Raw genomic sequence first — 18,450 nt, forward strand, 5'->3', positions numbered from 1 at the left:
TGTAGTTAATGTTTTGGTACGACATGCAAATACAATGCTAGTTTACATTTATATATAGTAACTTTCAAGTCAGGAGGATGTCCCAAGATGCTCAACAATCCCTGCTTGCACCTGAGCTGGGGTTTGGGACTGAGAGGGATGAGGAGGGCAAAGATAATCGAAGGCACGGTCAAAGAGTTAGGACTTGAGACGGACCTTGGGTAAGTCAGAGGGACTGCAGGATGGAGTTCCAGAGAGTTGGGACAGGCTGAAAGCCCAGATGCCAATAGTGGGGCAGGTAGGGCGGGGGACATGAAAGCAGGCGGTGCCCACTGAGCGAGGGGAGTGGCAGGGTCGCTAGGATTCATTCCATAAATCCCTATGTCTGTCCTAGGTCCTGGAGGCTGACCTCCTGTGGTGTAATTTCTGTGATTCTTTACCGCTTTTATCTTAGATTGATTTGGCTTGAATTTACAAATTCAGAATGTGCAGTGACATTTCACTAATCCAGAAACCATTCAGACGGGTTGGTCCTAGTTTTGTTTTATTTCTGTTTAATGGCATTGAAATGAAACCAATAACAGTCTCTGACCAAAACTTCAGATTAATCAGAATCTAGATATGGAGTTACTGATTGAATTTTTCGAGAGTATTAAAGTTGTAGGTTGGAGCAGGATGGGGTAACAGAATGTAAATCTTTCAACATGCGTTTAAATCAACCAATGTTAAATCCTCAGAAAAAGTAGAAATTAGACATTTAGAGTTTGATTTGACAAAGCAAGTTGCACAATGCTCACTTTTTTCCACCAGCAGAATAAAGTGATGCACATTATATAATAATAATAATCCTTGCATTTGATATAGTGCCTTATCACATCTTTAAGACTTCTCAAAGCACGTCACAGAATATACTGTAAAGTGAATTGACTGTATATTTTGTGGGTGAAACGCGGCAGGCAGTTGCGCACAGCAGTGTCCCACAAACAGTCGTGGATTGAATAATCAAATTGTTATTTTAACTTTGAAGTCGTATGATATATTCCTGTATGATTAGTCTTAATGATAGCCACGTGAACTTGACACCGATATCCATATTTTACAAAAATTCTAATTCATTCATTGTTCAATAAAATATATAAAGTACAAGTGAAATATAATTTTACGAGCAATATAAAAACCAAGACACATTTCAATATTGTTTTATCTTGACAGGTGACAAATGAGTCACCCGATTAGACATTAAACCCAGGTCTGACCTGCCTGCTTTGCAGACGTGATAACTGGAGCACTGGTGTCTTGTCCAACAATCCAAATACATTGTTCATTCACTTCAACAGCAATTTGCATTTATATAGCGTTCTTCACGCAGGGTAGCATCTCAGATTGCTCAACTACTTTTACTACTTCACGGTTGTTTGTATGATATTAATGAACACAATTTGGCTGCTGAGTTTGCCTATTGAAATATAGAGTCATTACACTCTAGATTAAATCCTGTGAGGGGTTTGAGACATTTCGACAATGTAATAAAACTCTACATGAAAAGCAAGGATTAGTTATAATCGCTCTGGGATGCTCCTGCGTGAGGGGCATTATATAAATTCAAGTTGCTGTATAATATTATTATTAAAGGGATGTAAAAATGTGAGTAGGCCAGAACTAATTTGAAGGGGCCATAAAATCAATATTTTAACTTAAGATGTGGGGAAAATATAACTTTTTAAGATGGATAGAAAATATTGAATAGACTTTGAAAAAATATTGGTTACTCTTGGAAGCAAAATTCTATGACTTTTAATACTGAAAAACCTAAAGAGCACCATCTACTGGAATAGGAAATAATTTATTATAAAATAATACAAAGTAGGTTTCAAATATTGAATGCAATTTCAATTGCATTATTACAACTGAGTCTATTAAGTAACATATATGATATCAAGGTTTGCAATTATCCTTTGTGATTATAATTAATCTTCTAGAATCTTGCCCATTAGTTGTGAGCTTTTTAATTAACTATATAATAACGAGCCAGTAGAGTGCTGGGCACCCAATCTGAGGAGCGTGGGGAGGGAAAAGATAACTGAAAGCGCAAAGAGGTAAAACGTGAACATTAAGTCTAAACATATATGCCTACAAATATAGTGTCACTATATTTTACAGTAAATCCTGTGAAGGATTTTAACAATATGAATGGAGATTTTTGATTAGCTGGGTGTCTGAAACACATGTGGAAATCCATCAACATGTAGAGTTTTACATATGTATTCAAGCTACGTGTGGAATTCTCCCAGTGATTGGAATGGGATGTGCACTCTCTCTCTGGAGGGATGTATCCTGCTTGCCTAATGTGACAGCATTAGATGCAGGTTGGCGAGAACCAAGGCTTGGGGACACCAGAGTATGCGTTGGGGTACCGCCTGGCAAGCTTCCTGCTGCTTGACCATCAAGGACCACCCTATCCATATGGATTTTGGCTTGGAGAGTAACAGGGGTTGAGTGGGAAGAAACCTGCCTCCAGTGGTGGGAAATCAGTCACTAGCATTTCAAAGTGATTCACAGGATTTACTGTGACTCTGTGTGACTCTGTATCTGTAGACGAACGTTGATTAGACTTAATTTTCAAGACGTATCTCTTTGACCAAACTTTTGGTCATCTTTCTCCTCGCCACTCCCTTCAGCTCCCACCACCAGCTCGGGTACCAAGCCAGCAATGTCCAGCACTTTGAGACGTCCTCCCGACATGACAGGCACTATGTAAATGTGTATCGTATTGTATGGAGATGTGTAAATTGTATAGGATAGACAGTTTGTTGTAATAGACAGGTAGAGGGGGAAGCTAACACACCAGTATAAGCACGATGGAGTGAGTGGCCTCGTTCTGTGCTGTAAAAGTTCTATCTATGTTTCCTATTTAACGATTGCTGATGGTTTAGTGTTTAAGCCATCTGCTTCTCTTGTCAGTTTGTTTTGAGTCAATTTATGGTCTGATGAGCTGCAATGTTTTGATTCATTTACATCTGGATATCTCCATACTCTGATTTTGCAAACAATGTACTTATTTAGGAAGGAATAAAGTATCATTTTGAGTTAATGATAGTTTTTATGTTGTTTATGCTGCTGGGAGACAAGCAATATCTCTCCCAGCAGCAAGAGCAGCGTGGAACAGTAAGGCTGATCTTATACTTTGGTTACACGACCAATGCTTTCATAAACGCCAAAATATGTTCTGTTCACAGGCTTGCAGAGCAGTGTGAGGCAGTGAACCCAGTGCATTCCCAGAGGGGATTACTGAGATCAGCCACACCATAATAAAGTAAAAAATAATGATCCTTACATTTGATATAGTACTTTCCCCATCTGGAGGATGTCTAAAAGCACCTCGCAGGATATACTGTAAAGTGCAGTGACTGGCTATGTGTAGGCCTGACAGGCTGCATCCTCCTCTTGTTCTGATGTGCACCCGGTGTGTTATATTGCTTCATGGAGATTTCACCTCCTCCAGGTGGGGAGGGAGCAGTGAGGCTCCAGCGTGATTCACTCTGGTCCAACCCAGTCTTTACTCTGTTCATTTGGTGACAGATGTTGGTGGTGGTGAGGCACATTATTAGCACAGCTGATTGGCTTACAAAGTGCGTCTCTCTGGAGTGGTGGAATGCGAGCTCGCTCCTGCTAGTGTCACGTTCCTGATCTCTCTTGAAACAAGTGGCTATCTGGTCCCAAGGCCGTGCTCGCATCTTCTAATAATAGATTTAGAAGAAGAATTGGCAATGCTTCAAAACCGTACCCTACTGCAGCAACAACTTAAATTCATAGAGGGCCTTTCGTTTGGGTGATGTCTCGGGATGTTTCACTGGGTCAGGGTTCCACACCAGGCAATGGAAAGGGAAGTGGCCATAGGCACACTCAGAGGTAGGATTTGAGGTGGGACTTCAAGACAGAAAGAGAGGGAGCGAGACAGAATGGGGGAGGGAAGGAGTGTCAGAGGTACCCATTTCTCTGCAGGGAAATGGAAGAATGTTATTAAGAGTGTTATAATTTCACCCAAAACAATCTAACTTACAAAGTTGATGAACATTACCCAAAAGCCATCTTCAATAAAACATGTATTTCAAATCCAGTTGTCATTGGCAATTCTGCTGTACGAATTGGTATTAAATGCACCAAATCAGTTAATAAACTTTCCTCAAAAATGCAGTTTTAAGTTATAGTAATAGCCAATTAAGTTGGTGTATATATAATTAAAGTTGAATTAATTTGGGAAACCCTTTGAGCCAGAATTTTGTTTTAGTAAATACCCAAACAATTACACACAACGTTAACCGGCAGCTTTCACTTTTGAATGTATTCCAAGTTTGTCTTATTATAATTTATAATAATTATACTTATATTTGGTATAGCGCCTTATTATGTCACTGAAACATACCAAAGTGCTTCACAGGATTTTGCCATCAGTGTAGTGACTATGTACTTGTAGGTGAAGTGCTTCTGTATGAATTAGACGGGAAGGGGCGGGTGGGCGGGGGGTGAATTGGATTCAAAACGTGTTACTTAAAATGTGTTGGACACATCACTCAATGTAATTTTCACTTTGATGTTTCAGAAATTAATTGTAGTATCCTAACTATTGCAAGGATAAGCAAACACTTACTTATTAAGTGGCAAACATTTCCACTGATTGAATTTTATGGTGACTACATGTTGCCATGTAAACAAGTAAAAATCAAGATAGCATTTTTTTTCAAAACATTTTTAATAAGTGTAACATGTGTCCACACAAAGGATAGTGGAAATCTGGAACTTTCCCCCCTACCTCCCAAAAGAAAGGCTGTGGATGGTAAATCCACTCAAATATTCAAGACAGAGGTGAACAGATTTTTGTTAGGTAACGGTATCGGGATATGGGGCAAAGGCGGGTAATTGGAATTAAGGTACAGATCAGCCATGATCTAATAGAATGGCGAAACAGGCTCACGGGACTAAATGGCCCACTCCTGTTCCAAGCTGTTGGTTTGTTTTCTCTTCATCTATCACGTGTGTCTTTTTTTCTTTAAAAAAAAGCCAAGAAGATGGGGAAAACTGAAGCTCCCAGCCCTCTCTCTGCCAGAACCACTGTTGTGCCATTAAGTAGGACTCGGGTGGCTTTTCGTCAGTTATTTCCCTCCACTTAGCACCTGCTGATAGCACAGCTTAAGCCCACATGCTGTCACTCAATAGCTTGGCATGTTCTGCCCGTAACATGCTGTCCTGCTTGGCAGCCACTGCGTTCTGTAATGGAGTTATTGGAACATGAAAATTCCTTGTGGACCAGGCTCAACATTTTGAATTAATTAAGAAAAAGCTCCCAAGCTGTGTATTTTAATTCTAATTAAACAGTGATTCTATCATTGAAGCTTGAAAATATAAATGTATACTTTTTCAGATCACTTTGATTAAGACGCTAATCTTTTAACACTGATTTCCTTTGGGTAATTGAAAGGGTAAATGTGCACAAATGCCCTGTGCAAATGATATGGAAATGGCCATTGCACAGCTGAGGACCAGACGATTAGTGGGTAAAAGGGTATAAGTTTAACTCACAAAATATACACTTTGCAATATAATCTGCGATTTGCTTTGAGACTTCTCAACAACTTGATAAGGCTCTATACTAAATACAAGGAGTATATTCATTATAACTTTACTTTTGCTTATTATAAAGAAGGGAGTTTCTCCCAGTGTCGTGACCAACAATCCTTCAGTTAAAAATGCCCATTAATTCCAGCCTTGTTTGTAGGACACAAATTGCTGCCGCGATGGCATACAGTCATTAAAGTAAATCATGTGAAGCACTTTGAGATGTCTTCCTGACACAATATCAAATGCATCTATTAATATGAAGGTGTGTATGTTTAAATTGAAGATCATCAAATGTGTAACTTTTTAGAAAGCTTGAGAATTCATGTTTTACTGTAAACCTGATAATAGAACCACTTTATCCTTGTGGATGTTATGAAAGAGGACTTGGAAAAGTATTTGTCTCAAAAGCTGCTATGTTTGATGGATGAATGCAAAGACTCTAATATTAGAAAGACATTTTGGGGACAGACTGCATGCAAGTGTATTGCCAAACTGTGACCTAAATATTCAACCAATGCATTTTCCCAGACTACAAGCATCTGCCCAGTACGCTATGGGAGAACAGAAGGCGAGTGATGCCAAAGAATTGACAGAACAGGGTCAGCCTGAAGAACCAGACATCTCAACGCTGAGTCTGGCTGAAAAGATGGCCTTGTTCAATCGACTGGCGCAACCTGTCACCAAAGTAATAACTGCAAGGAATAGAAGTAGCACCAGGCAGAGACGGTCAAATGCACGATATCAGACCCAACCGATTACACTGGGAGAGGTTGAGCAGGTGCGTGTTTAATATGTATCCCTCTCCGCGATTGTTCACAAACTCAAACCCACCACCTGCTCCCTCGATCCCACCCCCACCTCTCTCCTCATCTCCCAGCTCCACCTTCTGGCCCCTCTCCTGTCCAATGTCATCAACCTCTCCTTGTCAACCGGTTCAGCTCCCACCCCCTAAAAACAGGTGTCATCACCCCCATCCTGAAAAGACCCTCCCTGTTGTTGTATCGTCTGGCATAAGGTGCAACGATTTGTATCTGGAGTCACCAATACAATTCACAACGAGGAGGGTCACCCTGACCTGCGGGGATGCTGATAACTGGTCGAACAGAGTCCTTCCTGTATGAAGCACTTTGTGTGACAGTCAGGAGTTGCTTTTTGTGATTCCTGGTATATTTTGTGACATTTTGGACCACGTTATTTGTAAATTGCCACTATAAAACCACAACTACGGTGTGTGGAGAATCACATCAAGTGGTATGAAGGAACAATGTACGTGGTATGGTTGGATGAATATCCTGAAGGTTCACTTGATTACAATTACCCGTCAGGAGACATTTCAGAGCTTTTGTCCATTTGAGGTTACCTTTTATCTTACACAAGGCAATCACCTCCTGCAGGGATATTGACTGGACTGAGTGTGTTCTGTGATGGGGGCGAATTTAAATTGTACATGTTCATTGAAGCTGAGGGCTGAACACCTTTTCTATGGTTCTTAAATCCATGTTTATAGCAGTAGATTTCCCTCATGATAGTGGGAGCAGGGAGTCCAAACCCTCTTCTGGCCATGACCCGTCCCAAACCTTTCAAAATTCAGAATCGATTGCGCTGGAATGACTGCAGGCTGCCATTGCTCAAGACGCAATGGTTTTCCTGCCATCTCCTCGCAATTCCAAAAATGCCCAGCAAATCTTGTGAAATGTGAATTTTCCGTAGTTTCTCAAGCTCAGATCTCCAGTGTATAGGATGGCAACTTTGTGTACAACTTTCATTCTGGTTGAGTTTTTATTAAATAAATATATATTCCTGGAATAATTTGGGGCAGCAGGGGGGAAGTGATCAATTAATACTAATAATCCTTGCATACAGTCCTTTACAGTATATTCTGTGATGGGCTTTGAGATGTCTCGGAAGGCGTGAATAACAAACAAACAAAAATTACATTTGTATAGCACCTTTCATGTTGGGAGGAAGTCCCAAGGGCTGGACAGTCAGAGTCTCGGACTCGAGCTGGGGGGTGGGATTGGGGAGGTAGGAGGGCAGGGGGCGAAGCAGGGTTATCGAAAGCACGGTCGAAGTGGAGGGTCTAGAAATTGGTCTTAAGGGAGGCAAGGCCCTATATCAAATACAAGGATTATTATTATTTGATTTATCACATTGTCGAGGTGTCTCAAAATGCTTCACAGCATACACTGTGACTGTGTATTTTGCGGACAAACACAGCTGTTTATTTGTGCACAGCAATATCTCACAAAACAATGGAGTGAGTGACCAATTTTATTTTGGGGATTGTTGGCCAGGGATAAAATCACCTCGGTTTATCTAGAACTCTATTTGGGAATTAACAGGAGCATCATCAACCCTGATGGGCAGTAGAAGCAACATATCCACACATTGTATAGCTGTATCTTTCCTCACCAGTCCAAGGAAGGTGAGCTTCAAATGCAGAGCCACAGGGCAATTAACATTAAATTTGTGTGGTATTGTAATTCGTGCAATATATATCTTTTTCCCTATCTGTAACATCAAATCCCATTTACAAGCCAATTTTGTTTTTTTAAGATTCTGAAGGAAATAGATAATATAGATCATGATAAGCTGTTTTATCTTCTACTGAACAGTAGAACCAGAGGACGCAGCCTGTGATTGAAGGGGGGTAAATTCAGAACAAATCTGCGGAAACATTACACTAATGAGCGAGTAGTAAACTATGGAACAGGCTCCCTAGGGAGACAGTGAAGCAGAAAGTGTTGTTTGTTTCAAGAACAAATTAAATAGATTTCTGTTAGAAAATAATATCTCGGGATACACTATTTGGTTTGGGGCACGACATGTCAAGCGACTGCCAGGATGGTGGAACTGGATGGACCTCGGTCTTCTTTTGTCTAGCAGTTCTTATGTTCTTATGTTGTTATTCCAGGTGCAGTACGGAAATGATATGATAAAGCCGCTGTCTCAATCCGTGGTCAAGTCGCTAACCAGTCAAGATGCTACGGTTTCTACAGGCTATGCTGGCGACCTGCACCTCACTACTTCTTTAGTTGATGAGGGTAGTTTACATATCAGCCACGTGCCAGCAGAAAAGTCAGGCCTAGCTTTCCACAGTTCACTTGCTGGTGCCGATCTTCCAAGTAAGAGTGTGCTTAGCCAAGACCTGGTGCATTCATCGCAAGAAAAGTCATCTGCATACAGAGAAGCAATAAAAGAAGGTGCTGAGAGGGACAGTAATGATGATGAGGTAAAAGGGTTTGTGAGACACAGCAACAGCACCATTCATAGTTGTAGCCTTATAGGAGCTGAACCCCAGCAACTCATGAGCATAGGTGAGAAGAATGTGGATAAAGGACCTGGAGTTGGAGACGTGCTCAGTCCAGAAACCTTTCCAATGGCCTCTGAAGTGAGCTGCTTCAGGTCCCAAAACGTGTACGAGAAGGTTGAAATGAAAGGAATCGAAGAAAGAAGCTTTGATGAAACAGTGGACATGGAGCATGTTGTGAAAAACAAAACCACTCTCACTGGTAAGCTGCTGGACTCTATTCAATTTTCTCTATTAGAAATTCTATCATAAGAGCTTGGTGTGTTGAGTTGTAGAGCAATTCATGTCCAATTAGAGGGTTCTGAGTTCACGTTCCAAGGACATCCGTTCTGAACTTGATTCCATTATGCAAGTGCTTTTTGTGGTTTAGAATAATTGATGGCGACCTGAGTGCATTTTCATTTGGGATGGGAGGGGATGGCGAGGAACAGAACTGTCCTGACCTACTTGAATTGCAGTTTGTTGGCTGGTCACGAAAACTATTTTTGCCATCTATTTGAAAAACCCACATTCTCCTGACCTCCAGGTTTGTGTAAGGATCCGGATAATCTACGTGGACAGGAGTAAACCTTAGACCATTTGGGAGTGCTTCCAAATTAACCCCAAACTAGTATTGTTATGTTATGATAACCCTCGCATTTGATATAGCGTCTTTCATGTCAGGAGGACACCTCAGGATTCACTGTAAAGTAGTGAATGTGTATTTTGTAGGCAAACACAGCAGTCACCGCACCAAAATTTCACACAAACAGCCATGAAATGAAAACGAAGCCTGGGAGACGATTCAGATCAGGAACTTTGTGCGTAGGTTAAACTTGGAAATTCTTTTTAAGACCACCCACTTTTTTAACAGACAGGAAATGATGCTTGAAAGTGTTGGTCATTGACGAGATGTTGTGTAAGAATGTTAAGTGCTCCAGGACAATACCCTGCCGGGGGGGGCATTATATAAATGCAAGTTGTTGCGGTTGTTGTAAGCACCTCTAAGTGAAACGCAGAATATCTTGCAAAATTAAGTGCTTCAAAAACATGAATTTGATAGCTTTGTGGCCGTTTCTTCACTGCCTAATCAAAGTCATAGGACCACAATCTATTTGCTAAGGAAAAAATCTACCTCATTAACAATGCTTATTGTCACCGCTCTGTTTCCTCCACCCCACTTCTCCTTCTCCTCTCCCTTCCCAATAATAAATTATAATAATCCTTGCATTTGATGTCGTGACTTATCACGTCTTTGAGACGTTGCAAAGCACTTCACAGAATATACTGTAAAGTGAATTGATTGACTGTACATTTTGAATGAAACATAATAGAGTTGTTATTTAAATGCAAGTTGCAATTGTTAATGCTTTGTGCCTTGAACATTGAGTGCTCCCACAATCAGACCGTGGAGACCAAAGTTCTCCATCTGTGACGATTGACTCGCTGTGGTTAGCTAGCTCACTGAGCTGTGTGGAAAATGAGACCAAGTGGCTGTAAGACAGCTGCTGTCAAAGTGGTGCAGCCTCCTTCCCTCCCTCCCCCCTCCCTCCCCTAAAATGGATAAATGCCAACACAGAACAAATTAGCTTGTTTAGACGTCAGTTTAGTTTGTAATGGATTTGGCAGAGATCACTTTTTTTTTCTTTTAATCAGTGAACCACTATGAGCATAAACATTTACTCTGAAAAACTCTCAGCTAAGCAGCTGCTGTCTCTATACCTAGAGCGGGAGTGAGAAGCAGTGAAATATTCACTTAGAAGAACGAGCGAGTCTTTGGTTTTACTGGTTTTAGAATTTAAGAACACAACAAAGATGAGTGTTTCAAAACTGAGGTAAATTTTGGAATCTGATCAGTCTCTGTCAACCTGGCAACGTGCTGCTACAAGAATATGGGGAACATGTTGGCACAGTTTTTATGATGATGAGAGCTAACGCTGTCCTGCTGTTATTGCGTTAGAACGAGTGGAGCGGACTGCTGAACTGAAGGAAGCAACTGCATCACAGACCAACATTGTGACACCTTCCAGACATTCATCGGATAAGCAGTCGACTACCCAACCAGAAAATAAGGTGTCTTGTGATAAGTCAAAACTGGATGAAAAACCTGAACATAACAAAGAAGTCAGCGATTTGACTACTGCTTCGAAAGCAATGTCTATTAAAGAAAGGTAAATATGCAATAAGGCTTTTAACCTTTTAAATGGGTAATGTAGGTTACGAATTGCATTATGTTGCTGCCGTGGCACAAGTTGCAAAACACTGCTAATCGCTTTTGCAATCTGCACAATATCGCTGAGCATTTGTGAAATTGGAACTACTGTATACATTGATGAAATATCTGTTGCATTAGATTTATTTCTCTTGTTAAAAACTAAATCTTTGGCTTATTTTAGAAAATGCGTTCAAGAATCATATTGGGTAGCAAGTTCTGCTTTAACCTAATTCGGTTCGACTCCAGGAAGAAATATCTGCTTTGCACTTAAGTTTCATTTTAGAAATATCTCCTTTAAAAAATTCATTATTGAAGAATCATTAGACAACCTTATTCTCTTCCCCCACCCCCCGCCCCCCCATTCATGCTTATAATAAGATCTCTTTTTATTTCAAAGGTGATTTTAAGAGATTCAAAACACTCTTACCAACAGCAATAAAGTTCACAATTTATGACTGTTTCACTATTGGCTATTACCTGCAGTGATCATGAGTTCTGTTAATTTGCATTTTGAAAGAACATTGTGAATCTGTATTGGCTTTCCATGTAGTTAATAGAGCATTGGAAATGTTAGCAAATCTGTTTTGCAGATGTTGACAGTGGAATTCAGCACTGAAAAGGCTCAACTACTGTAGTAAATGTTTGTTTAAGATTTGAACTTTTTTTTCTAATTGCCTCAAGTTCATGGAAGCAGACACCGTTTCAGTGCAAGTTATTTCTAAAATTCTGGCCATTTTCCAGTATTTACAATTATTTGCTGAATCTGTTCACTATATTTGGTAATTGATTTCTTCTGTCCATAATAGTCCTATGTTTATCTGTCCACACGCAGTCTTTTCATCCCAGTTGCTGAGTATAGTGCAACTCCATTATAACGTGCTTCATTAGAGCACTGGTGCATTCAACAACAACAACAACAAGATTCCATTTATTGAGCGCCTTTCACGTCGGGAGGACGTCCCAAGGCGCTGTACAGTTGGGTCAGGACCCGAGCAAGGGGGAAATGGTCAGGGTGAGGGGAGGGAAGGGAGGGAGCGAGGAGGGGGTAGAGAGTCGAGAGGGGAGCTGAAGGCACGGTCAAAGAGAAAGGTCTTGATGGGGTTTGTCCCCCATTTGCTCTCGCAATTACCATAGTTGTCTGGCGTGCGCATGGGACCCAGGAAGGGAATATTTGTTTGGACACACAGTCACTCGACTTCACAGTAAATTCTATGGAGTGCTTTGAGATGTCCTTCTGATATGATATGAAAGGCTCTATACCAAATACAAGTATTATTAATTAACCGGAAGTGGCCATTTTGGCTTTCTGCCTGCTAACAAATGTCCAACCTACCGGCGACATCATTTCCTGTATTGCGCAGCAAATAAGGAGTGTTGTTGGCAACTACCTGATGGCCCAGAATTTGACCTTTTTTAAGCATGGGAGCCAACTGTATGCATGTGCAGTGAAATAAACTATCACGGCCTCATTATAAAGTGGGTTGGGATTTTATGGGTCCCCAATTACCTTCTAATGAGGCTCCAGTGTTGTTCTCACACTTCTCAAGTCCAACTGAAATTAATGGTCACTGGAAATGTGTATTGAGGTTTTCAGAAATAAATATCTAGCTCCAACACCCGCTTTACATAACCAATGCATTTAACGTTTTAACTGCACTGTAATGAGAGAATGTGGCTAGATTTATTAGGCAGTAGGAAAGTGGGTCAAGTCAGAGAACAGGGTGACTCGAAAGCTCTGAGAACCATTAGCCTGGCTTCCTGTTTTGCACAGACCTTGACCCAGTCGTAAATAAATCCCAGATTTTTACTTTCGGAAAAGAGTTGAAAGTCGGCCACTAGCATTGCTGATCGATAGTGCCACCAGGGTTAATTTGTGGAAGTATAGTTTTACGTTTCAAATAAATGGTTGACATTTTAGCAGTTGTCAACCATATGTATGCATGTGTGGGGCTTTGGGACATCCTCCCAACCTGAAAGATGCTATATGAATGTCAATTTGTATTATATTGTACTGTGAAGGTCTAAAAGAAGTTGACTAAGTTTTTATTAACCAGGTTAGAAGTCAACTAGGTTTTCACGGTTTATGTAGATGATATATATTTTTTGTAAAAATATCTCTTGAGTTTTAGGGGGTGCTGCAGTCATTAGATTTTTCTTTAGTTTAGAAAAGAGCAAATATCAATCTGGCCACTCAGGCATCCAAGTTAATGGAGAGGAGCTCAAAAACATTAAACTTGTTTTTCAATTAACAAAGGTGATGTGATTCAAATATTTGCAACTTGTGTATGAATAATGTTGCCATAAGCAGATGGTGGGTGGGGGAGGCTAACCCATAGTGTTTGCAGTGTGTTATAATCGAAGTGTGATAGAAAGCAGTGAAATTGGAAAATAATAGTGTAGAATAGTCGTTTCTCCATAGAATAGTGGAGATGATGAATCAGATCAGGCACACAACAAATGCAACTGACACTGCTGAATTAGCAGTCAAGATTGGGCATTGGAATGGCTTAGTTTTTGAGCCCTCGTATTCTTTGACATGGCCTACTTTTGTGCTGCCTAATGAACCTTAATATATTAAACACCGTTCTTATTATAGTGCAGTCTAGAGATCAGGCTCAGCAGCAACAGTAGTGGGGCCAGCTTTAAGCCTAGCCATTGTGTGGGGGGTGGGAGGGGTACACATTCACATCCACACTCCGTCTTTCAGAATCAACAAGAAATTGCAATACATCTTAGCAAAGACATAAACTCTGGGTCTCATAAATATCACAATCTTTCCCCCTTTGTTTCATTTTCCCCCCAATGTGATATCTGTCTGCTATTGTCAAGTGCTTTGGGACATCCTCCCGAAATGAAAGGTATTATATAATTGTAAATTGTATTGTTTTGATCATTTAGGACCTACATGTTAAGTCACTAGTGTGCCTTACATATGTAACTCTTTACAGGATGGCTTTATTAAAGAGAAGTGGCGAAGAGGACTGGAGAAACCGTTTTAATAAAAAGCAGGACAGTGCCAAACTGACCTTGACCAGCCACTGCAGTCTGTTTCAGGAAACTGAACAAACTTACATTAAAAAGGTAAAGCATTCTCCCCTCAACAGCACGTTATATGAATGGCCGTCCAATAACGCAAACAGCTTTATGTTATTTTCACTGTGTCCTTGTTCCAGTTTGCATTCTCGAGGTCTGGTCTGCCCCAGGCTGTGAGACGAGAGGTCATGGGATCAGGATTGTGAAAGACAAGTTTAGGACTTGCTGGTGCTAATCAATGGCTACAATGGGTTATTAGCAGAAAGTGGCTGAGGCCAGGACCCCGGGAAAGGTTTGATGCTATGATGGGAAGAAGGCAGGGTGGGTATTCTGGAAGGATGAGAACGGATGGGCCAATGGGATTTCTTCATCCTACCTCACTTGGGATCTTTTGTACCTCCCAGTGGAGTACCATGGATCTCAAAGCTGCCTAAGGAGCAGAGCTTCTTTTAATTTCATCTGTGCTTTGCAAATGAAGTGAAATGACAGGAAACCACTTCTCACCTGGATATTACCTGGGAGAGAAGTGACTTGCAGCACCGTGTGCTTGGTGTGAAATCATCAAGTAGTCTAATTTAGCAAATGTTTTCACAGGTACAAGCGTGCACTGAGCAAAGATATCCAACCTGACTTAACAGCTTCGAATGTGCATATTTCTTTGTTTAAAGACCCTTTTTTTTAAAAAAATGCAGCGTACGTACACAAGACTTTCTGATCCAGGAACTCAGTTGTTCAGTGACTGTCCAAGGGGAGATTTGATTCCTCCATGTCTCTGTGACCCATATTTTGAAGAGCAGTAAATGCAGTGTCCATCAGTACATTTCTGCATTGAGTTGGTCTGTAAATGGGACACGGTAAACAAGAAATCTGGATTCCTACCTGGTACTGAAGTGGACTTTCCTTCAGTCCAAATAGGGGGCTGTGAAAGTAGAAGGGCATTGATGATCTTTATGCATTAGATGATAAATTGGTTAATAATAATAATAATAATCCTTGCATTTGATATAGCGCTTTTCACGTCGGGAGGACATCCCAAAGCGCTTCACAGAACACACTGTGAAGTGAATTGACTGTATATTTGTGGGCGAACGCGGCAGCCAATTGCTCACAACAATGTCCCACAAACAGTCGTAGATTGAAATTAACCAATTTATTATTGTTTTTGGTTTTGGAGGGATTATTATTAGGCTCTGTGTGGAGTAAGGAAACTTGCCCAAGGTTTCGCCCTCTGCCTGGAATTGAACTCAGGTCTCTCGCTTGCAAAGCGAGTGTTCTAACCACTGAGCTACAGGACTCCACGGTTAGATGGTGAACTCCCATCCTGGAATCCCTTTGCCTTGCCCTTTGCTCTCACCTCCTTCAAAGTCTGTCTCAAGACCTTCCTGTTTGACCATGCCTTCGATCATCTTTCGTACCCCCATTCCCTTTGGCCCCCACCCCTCCCAAATCCAACCCCCATCTCAGGCGCAATTACTCAAATGTCCAGCGCTTTGAGACATCCTCTTTACGTGAATGATGCTATGTAAATGCAATGGAAATGTTGTCGAATTGAGGCATATGATAAGTTTTAAACCCATTGATTGTCTTGGGTTGTCATTTTGGTCCTTTCCCACCTGCATTAAATATTTTGCTAAATTATTGTTTTACCCACACAAGATGTACAGAAATGTATAAAAGTATAAACAAATGGTGGACTGCTATGGCTTTCTTGTAAGCTTCACAAATTTCACAGAGTGAGTTACACAGTACTCGTTTTTTAAAAAGTAACTAAGGTTTTCACGATTTGATCAGGTTCGTGGGAGATCTGTCTGCTGGGGGCACTATCTGCTGGGGGGTGAAGGGGGTGGGGGTCACTGACCATCGGCTGGAGGAGACACAGTCTACTTGGACCCTTTCCCAGGCAACGTGCGTTGATTCATTTACCGCTGGATTAAAACTGCTGCCCACCGTCTCTTAAGCATAAAGGTGATTCGGACACAATAAAGATAGTCACAAAAAGAGTGAATGGAAAGCTTATTACGGGGAAAAAAAATTGCTCAGATTTGAATGTGGAATGCCCTGCCAAGTGAGGTGGTAGAGACAGAGTCCTTTGTGGACTTCAAGAGGGAAGTATGAAGGATAGGGTCTTAAAGAGGTATGGGGTTAAGGCAGGGCAATGGGATTGAAAGAATACCTTGCTATGAGAGCCAGTGCAGATTCAATGGTGCCTCCTTCTGTGCTATAAATTTCTATGGTACTATCATTCCATAATTGGAGGCTGGGGTTTTGAATGCAGCACTGACATAAACTTGTGTGATGTGGTCCACTGAGTGTGATTTATGGATGTGGGCAAATCAGTTTCACTTTGTTACCGTGTTCTGAATTAATAAGACTGTCAGGTCAGAATGTTACTCTGTTGGAAATCATTGTGAAACAAAACAAATGGAAGTCACATTGACCAGTCAAAAATCCATTTTATATTGTCTCCTTCAGCAAACGTATTTATCAAATAATCTTTTGGAACATTTTGACTTTAATTCACAAAAGAGCAATTTCTTCTCACACTATCGTTGACTCCTTTTCTTTTGCTGGGCACGATTGTGCGAGCCTTAACAGTGAAGTTAGCTGGACAGCTGGTTACCGGTTCTTCCTCCCCATCTCCCCTCCAGCCCTCTCCTCCCCCCCAAATACCTCAACTTAGATTTACTAAGACACCCAGTCTCTTTCCCCAGCTGAGATCAGTTCATTCTGGTCTGTATGGCCTCGTGTTTCACCAGACAGTGTCTCTGGGGTTGCCCTCAACAGGACACTTCTTATGAGCTTTAAGTTAATGATATGTCTCCTAGAAAGATAATAACTTAAGCTGCAGGTGTCAGTGGCTACCTGATTACTCTGTTTCTGTGAGCGTGTTTCTGTGGCCGTATTATTTGCAGCTCGGTTTGGAATACCTTGTGTACAATTTAAATAAGCTGCTCAAATATTTTTGCCATGTTTCCTATTTGTCTCAACTTGTAGGAAGAAGGAGAGTTTACTGATGACATCTCTATGTCTAATCAGCTCTGGGTAAGACGAACAAACAATGCGTGTTAGGGATTTTCTAAGGGGCTTGTCTTGTTTGCCTTTCCCTACCTGGCTGTGTTGCAGAAAGATGCTGCCTTCCTTCTTAGCTTGTAGTATTTCTAAATGGCTGCATTCCTATTATGATTCTGGATTTCTGAGCTTTGTTATGGCTTTAAATCTGCTTGGGAACACTGGCACAAGGGTTTGCTTTTAGGAAGCATGGGATAAAAAATGTTTTAAAAAAAGATAAGACTAAAGGCAGCTATCCAGCTAAGCTAACTAACCACAGTGAGCATTCTCATTGTCACTAGATAAAATATGTAAACTTATGTACCTATAGCATAATCCTAACAGATGAGGGAAGACAAAGCTGTGGCTAGTTTGTTTGGAGGTGTTTGTGTGTAATATTTGCTCTCTGTTGTTAACCAACATCAGAAGGTGATAACATACCTTTGGCCATTACAGGTCAAGATGTTCCTTTCCCCCCCACCCCAAGTATTGCCATGTGTTGAGCACAAGGCACCGCGACTGAACAATTTTTGCACTTTATTTACTGCAGCAGCACACAGAATTATGTGGAACCATACAACATGCAAACCGAACATTCAGCCCAACTAGTCCTTGGTGTTTCTACTCAATGTGAGCCTCCACCCCTCCTAGTCCCCTCTTCCATTCTCCGTTCCATTCTCCTCTGTCCCTCGGTTCCATTCTCCTTCACCCCTCCAGTCCATTCTCCCTCAGATTGATGATTAGTTGATGATGCAAAATAATCCGGCAATCTTGGTTTCAGATTGTAGTCGTCAATTGTAGTCTTTATGCAGACTATAATCTGCAGAATTGTTTGTTAATGGGAATAAATTGCATCCAATGTATTACACCCATTAGAGTAATGGCTTCTGGAGAATATCTCATAAATTCTGTCTCCAGACTGTCTAGTATCAGGATATCAGCTTTGTGTGAGGGAGACTATGTTCACTTTATAAAACAAGATCATTTTTGCTGTGTGGGTTGCTGGCACTGTATCTGGGGAGGTAACTTTTACAATGGCTGGCCTGGCAGTGTGTGCCTTTAAACTAGCTCTTTATTTGCTTCGGTCTGAATAAAAGATTTTGTACACTTACAACCAAAGGTCATGAATTGGGGTACATGACCCTAATCTGAGAATCTGATTTCAGCATGGTCTCCTGAATTGGACCAGTAAATGGGAACAATATCCCTTGGAAATAATTTCCGTATAAAGTCAACAGTAGTTGTTAGGTGAGGTATGATGAAGGGTTGT

The 18,450-nt window shown here is 41.0% G+C and overlaps 1 protein-coding gene across 11 annotated transcripts in view; it reads left to right on the plus strand.

Annotated features, from left to right (window-relative positions):
- The window catches only part of svila (supervillin a), a 109,779-nt gene that overhangs the window by 42,352 nt on the left and 48,977 nt on the right, over positions 1 to 18,450 (plus strand). For 8 of the 11 annotated variants that reach the window (XM_007905428.2, XM_007905429.2, XM_007905430.2 and 5 more), the window contains 5 exons: positions 6,124 to 6,373; positions 8,510 to 9,107; positions 10,845 to 11,055; positions 14,048 to 14,180; positions 17,127 to 17,174. In XM_007905428.2, coding sequence (XP_007903619.2) covers positions 6,124 to 6,373; positions 8,510 to 9,107; positions 10,845 to 11,055; positions 14,048 to 14,180; positions 17,127 to 17,174 — 1,240 coding nt within the window. The remainder of the gene's footprint in view (positions 1 to 6,123; positions 6,374 to 8,509; positions 9,108 to 10,844; positions 11,056 to 14,047; positions 14,181 to 17,126; positions 17,175 to 18,450) is intronic. The other 3 variants (XM_007905435.2, XM_007905438.2, XM_042331954.1) reach the window with 1 other exon arrangement.

Source organism: Callorhinchus milii, unplaced genomic scaffold (genome assembly GCF_018977255.1).
Source record: "Callorhinchus milii isolate IMCB2004 unplaced genomic scaffold, IMCB_Cmil_1.0 Scaffold2, whole genome shotgun sequence".
Taxonomy (NCBI): Eukaryota; Metazoa; Chordata; class Chondrichthyes; order Chimaeriformes; family Callorhinchidae; genus Callorhinchus; species Callorhinchus milii.